The 5,465-nt window shown below is 45.7% G+C and overlaps 1 protein-coding gene across 1 annotated transcript; it reads left to right on the top strand.

Annotated features, from left to right (window-relative positions):
- The first annotated feature begins 703 nt into the window (after positions 1-703).
- On the top strand, positions 704-5,249 carry CTSL (cathepsin L). Its single transcript, XM_079926955.1, has 8 exons — positions 704-754; positions 1,247-1,383; positions 1,686-1,808; positions 1,901-2,047; positions 2,499-2,723; positions 3,173-3,335; positions 3,983-4,100; positions 4,923-5,249. Exons 2-8 carry the CDS (start codon positions 1,258-1,260, stop codon positions 5,020-5,022), a joined length of 1,002 nt encoding a protein of 333 aa, XP_079783081.1. The 5' UTR covers positions 704-754; positions 1,247-1,257; the 3' UTR covers positions 5,023-5,249.
- The last annotated feature ends 216 nt before the right edge of the window (positions 5,250-5,465 follow it).

Here is a 5,465-nt window from a genome sequence, read left to right as displayed (position 1 = left end):
TCTGTAAATAACTCGTTTCTGTTGGTTTTGAGGAAAGCTTGAGAGGTGAGAGGAACCCCTGACCGGGAAGACAGGAAAGGGGCATTACAAAATGCCATGCCTTCTCTGGAGACCCACCCAGCCCGTCCCCTTTCCCTCCCGGGATTTGGGGAGTGACCAGCGCGTCCCGAGCTTTGAGGAACTGCCTTTCCGCTCCGATTCTTCTCAAACCCAGCTTGTACCACCCTCAGCCCGGGAGGTAAGGCGTCTGCCTGAGGGCTCCGCATTCCTCCAGCCCGCCCCACCTTTGCTGTGGAATAAGCGGGAACCCCTAAACTAGACAGCCCTCCCGCAGACTTTCACCAAAAACTCTAGGACTAAAGGCGGCACAGGGTTGCGCTGATAATCCACTTGGTGCTCCCTATAAGCTTCTTTTCGTGAACCACCGGCCGAGCGCCATCGAGGTAATTAATTGATCCGGGTCCCCAAGGAGGCTCCGTCCACCCTTCTCAGCGCTGCCCAGCTCGCTGCCGTCGGGTCCACTGAGGCTGGTACCTGGCCAAGTTGGGACCAGCCCCCTGAGACGCCGGGAGTCCCAGCACAGGGGCCCCGCCCACATGTAGCTCAGCCAATCGCGGTGCGGGCTAGCGGGGGGCGGGGCCGGCCGAGCGGCATCCCGGAGCCTTAAATGGGAGGACATGCGCCCACAGCCCAATCTCCGACGCCCCTGGATCCATAGTTGTTGGCTGCGCCTGCGCAGCTGCGCCTGCCGCAGGTGAGCACCGCGGGCTGGGGCCTGACGCGGCAGGGGCACCCCGGGAACCAGCGGGACTGCCAGGCTTGGGGTTTGGAGGGGTCCCAGGAGGCGCTGGTCACACAGGGCAGCCTGACCCCCGCAAGCCGGGCTGCAGTGCCCGCTGTTCCCTGCGCCGCGTCAACATCCTCTGAGAGCGACGGGCGTTCGCTGGCGGCGGGGGGCGGGGCGGCACGCTCCTGGCCTGGCCCCGCCTGCAACCCGGGAGGGAGCTTCGACCTAGCCGCGGCTCTGAGTCCCAGAAGAGCCTCACCGTCTCCGGCGCGGAAACTGGGGTCTCTGAGCTGTTTTTCTCTATCCACGTACTTAGCCTTCCCCTACAGTCCTTGTGTAAATACTTGGGAAGATAAATGTTTTTACTCCACCATAGTGGGTATAACGTCTCAGAAAAAAGTAGGATGGCCTTTTAGTAAGATTGGTTTAATCAGATACTCATTTCTTTTCCCTTCCTAGGCTTTTGAAACATGAATCCTTCACTCATCCTGACTGCCCTTTGCTTGGGAATAGCCTCAGCGGCTTCAAAACTTGATCTCAGTTTAAATGCACAATGGAAATTGTGGAAGGCAACACACAGGAAACTATATGGCTTGGTTGGTAACATCTGAAACTGTCCATCTGAAACCACGCAGAGAATGGTCCATGCTGTTGGGAGTTTATAGCAGATAGTAACCTCTTGAGGCTGCCTCTTACCAGGGCAGTAACTTCATGGCACCCATTACCGAGTACAGTACGGGCATACGACGCTGTTGTGTGGGCGCTGGGAAACAGTTCCCAAGAGTATAAAGCCACCTCTGGCCATGGTTTCTCTTCCTCTCTTTCTGCAAATCCACTTGGAGAAGGTGGGTTGGTTTTAAATAGAAATAAAGAGTATAGGTTACCTGTTTGCCTGTAGAATGAAGAAGGATGGAGGAGAACAGTGTGGGAGAAGAATATGAAAATGATTGACCTGCACAATCAGGAATACAGCCAAGGGAAACATGGCTTCACCATGACAATGAATGCCTTTGGTGACATGGTGAGTGTGGCATGAACTTTTTGTGCCTCCCCTCCTTAGTACTTTAGGAAAATAACCTCTTGCTTTTCAACATTGTTTCCTTTTCCTTGAAGACCAGTGAAGAATTCAGGCAGGTGATGAATGGTCTTCGAAACCAGAAGCGCAAGAAGGGGAAAGTGTTCCCAGTACCCGTCTTTGGTTTGATTCCCTCATCCATGGACTGGAGAGAGAAAGGCTACGTAACTCCTGTGAAGAATCAGGTATGACAGTATTCAGCAGATCTCTCTCCAAGAGTAAAGCCAAGTAGGAGTTGCCGTCCTTGCAGTGGTAGGCTGTGGAGCAACATGCAGTTCACTCGTTTTTTGTTTTTGTTTTTTCAAGAATTTAAAACATTTTATTTGGTTTCAAATTTCCTTGAGAGAAAAAGAATTGTGTTGATAAGTTTCTTGGAATGAGAGATGCATTTGTTGTGATGAAGAGTTGTTTGCCAGCTCTTGAAGACTTTTCCTTCTCAATCACTGAAAGTGGACAGAAGAGCCCTCAAATGCCTGGAGAAGAGGTTTCCTTTTGGAAACACCCCATGGCCTGCTCTGAATGACTAGAGTTTGGATGCAATTCACTAGTTTTTAAAAGCATTTTCAGATATATGGGCTATCATCAAAGTCTTGCTATTTGTTTTGTACACTAAGAGCTTTTAAATTTTGTTTTCAGGGTATGTGTGGTTCTTGTTGGGCTTTTAGTGCAACTGGTGCCCTTGAAGGACAGATGTTCCGGAAAACTGGCAAACTTATTTCACTGAGTGAGCAGAACCTGGTGGACTGCTCTCGGCCTCAAGGCAATGAGGGTTGCGATGGTGGCCTAATGGATAATGCCTTCCAGTATGTTAAGGACAACGGAGGCCTGGACTCAGAGGAATCCTATCCATATTTTGGAAAGGTAAAAGGAGCTCCTTATCCCGTTATCAAAGTTGAACGCTTTGGGGGAAAACAGATACCAATTTAGAATTCACATTTTAGATTGTAGACTCTATATCTGCAGACTGTCAGAACTAGTATTAAAATATGTTAGCCTTGCACAGTTCTCTGTTTAGATAGTTACCATAAAGCTGTTAATATTTCTGTGTCATGTGGAAATATACATACCATTCTATGTAAGTATAAATTTCTCCAGAGTAAACGTTTCTTATGGACAGGTAGACTGAGCGTGTCTCATTGAATAGACACCAGCTACTTTTTCCATTTCAAAACAACCAATATCATTTTGTCTCCTGGGATGCTTTATAACAAACTTGACTTGGAAATCATTAAGCTGCAGACTGTCTTGAACTCATGTACCCCAGGACGGGGATGGTATTAATCAAGTCTCTTCCCCATTACCTTTGAAAGGATGAATCCTGCCACTACAGACCCCAGAGTTCTGCTGCCAATGACACTGGTTTCGTGGACATTCCTAAGCAAGAGAAGGCCCTTATGAAGGCAGTGGCAACTGTGGGCCCCATCTCTGTTGCTATAGATGCAAGCCATCCAACCTTCCAGTTCTATAAAGCAGGTAAGCATTTGTCTGTATGGAAGTTTAGGCAGAAAAATTGGAAAACCACCATGACATACAGCAAGATTGACTCTTTGGTGTGTAGAATTCAGTGTATAATTTGGGGGTGTGTAGATTTAACGTAGTTGTTCATGTAGTATTTGTGCCTGATGTGTCCGTTTGACATTACTTGAACCATGTCCCCATGATTTTAAGCACTTCACAAATATATTTAAATGGCTACTTAATTTGATTCGTATAGCTTAATTTACTTTTTTCCAGTTGTTAGACGTTTGAAATTTTCCAAACAATTTTACTACTGTAATTAAAACCGGAAAGAACCTCTTGCCTGAAGTAATTTTGTGTTGTGTGCTGTTTCCCTAGACTGACATTCTGAAAGTCAAATGATAAGGTTTTAGGGAGTGGTCTTTTATGTCTCCTGACACATTGTTTACAAAAGAGATTGTGCCAGTATTTCTGCTAGTGCTAGACAAGAACCTAGATCCCTAGACTAGATAAAAAAAAATAGATCTTGTTTTAAAATCCTATCTAGATTTATGTCCTTTAGCTGAATTTTGAGGTGTCTCTCTTATCCTAGTTGATAGGCTGGGTTACTGTCATGGGTCACTTGAAGGTCCTCACCCCAACCTTGAATTTTATGTTCCCAGGCATTTATTATGACCCACACTGCAGCAGTGAAGACCTGGATCATGGTGTTCTGGCGGTTGGCTATGGGTTTGAAGGACCAGACTCAGATAACAATAAATACTGGCTTGTCAAGAACAGGTATAAAGTGCCCCAAATACTTATATTTGAGATTGAAATGGGAGTCCCTTTTGGAATCAGTATTTGGATACAGATTCTCAAACCCTTAAGTACACTTCCAAAGTCTTTATGCCACTTAGGGTGAGCACAGACATATTAATGTTTGATTATAACATTAAGGTACTCTCTCAAGCTTGCCTAGAGTATTGATGGAGTTTTGACACCATTGCATTTCTTTTTTTAAAAAATTTAATTAATTTATTATTATTTTTTGGCTGCTTGGGTCTTTGTTGCAGCACGGGCTTTCTCTAGTTGCGTCGAGTGGGGACTACTCTTCGTAGCATGCGCGGGGTTCTCCTTGCGGTGGCGTCTCTTGTTGCAGAGCACAGGCTCTAGGCGCGCGGGCTCCAGTAGTTGCGGCATGCAGGCTCAGTAGCTGTGGTACATGGGCTTAGTTGCTCCACAGCATGTGGGATCTTCCCAGGCCAGGGATCAAACCCGTGTCCCCTGCATTGGCAGGCAGATTCTTAACCACTGCGCCACCAGGGAAGTCCCAGCACCATTGCATTTCTAAATCTGAAAATTTTCTTAAATCTAAAACGTATCTGGCCCCAAGAGTTTCCTTTTTCTGTCTCTAATTTTGCAGTTCCGTGAGAGGTTTGGAGACTGAAGTTATTTACACATTTAGAACTCAACCAGGAACAAGAACAACTGCCTTTCTTGCTTCTTTCTGAGTCTGAGTCTTTAGTCTGAGTCTGAGTCTTTATTAACACTGTTTAAGTGTTAATAAAGATAAGTGTGTTTGATTCTTTGTATAAAATGGAAAACCCTGTCTTCTTTTAGCTGGGGTGAAGATTGGGGCATGGACGGCTACATAAAGATGGCCAAAGACCGAGACAACAACTGTGGAATCGCCACCATGGCCAGTTATCCTACTGTCTAAACCTCAAAGGCAGGATTGAGAACAGAACATCCAGAGGAAGAATTTTCTTTAAAACTAACCAGACCTTATTGTGTGGGATGAAACACTTGAATCGTTGAAGATCCAAGTTGTGATTTGAATTCTGTGACATTTTATGCTGGTGAAATGTTACCACTCCTTTAATACTATTGTAAATAGGTTTGTATGATGGACTTGCCTCAAGAATTTTGAATTTTCATGTTTTAAAAGGATGTATAAAGTTTTACCTTTAAAATAAAACAATTTCAGAGTAGAGGTGGTACATCTTTCTGTTTTTAATACATTAAGTTTTTGTAGAGTAAAAAAGGTGATTGGGCCCTGAAGACGTAACTGAGTGTGCCAGTGGTCTGTTAGAATGGCTGCGTGGCCTTCTGGTTCTTATAGTTCTGAATATGTCAGCTGCCTATTGCCTGTGTCTGACCCAA

The sequence above is a fragment of the Stenella coeruleoalba genome (assembly GCF_951394435.1).
Source record: "Stenella coeruleoalba genome assembly, chromosome: 7".
Classification (NCBI taxonomy): Eukaryota; Metazoa; Chordata; class Mammalia; order Artiodactyla; family Delphinidae; genus Stenella; species Stenella coeruleoalba.
This window is presented reverse-complemented; position numbering and strand designations above follow the sequence as displayed.

Bases quoted from the DNA above. Each gene is read 5' to 3' on its own strand.
- CTSL (XM_079926955.1), top strand. From the start codon at position 1,258: ATGAATCCTTCACTCATCCTGACTGCCCTTTGCTTGGGAATAGCCTCA. The intron at 1,809-1,900 runs GTGAGTGTGGCA...TTTTCCTTGAAG, and splicing joins TGAATGCCTTTGGTGACATG to ACCAGTGAAGAATTCAGGCA. The intron at 2,048-2,498 runs GTATGACAGTAT...TTTTGTTTTCAG, and splicing joins TAACTCCTGTGAAGAATCAG to GGTATGTGTGGTTCTTGTTG.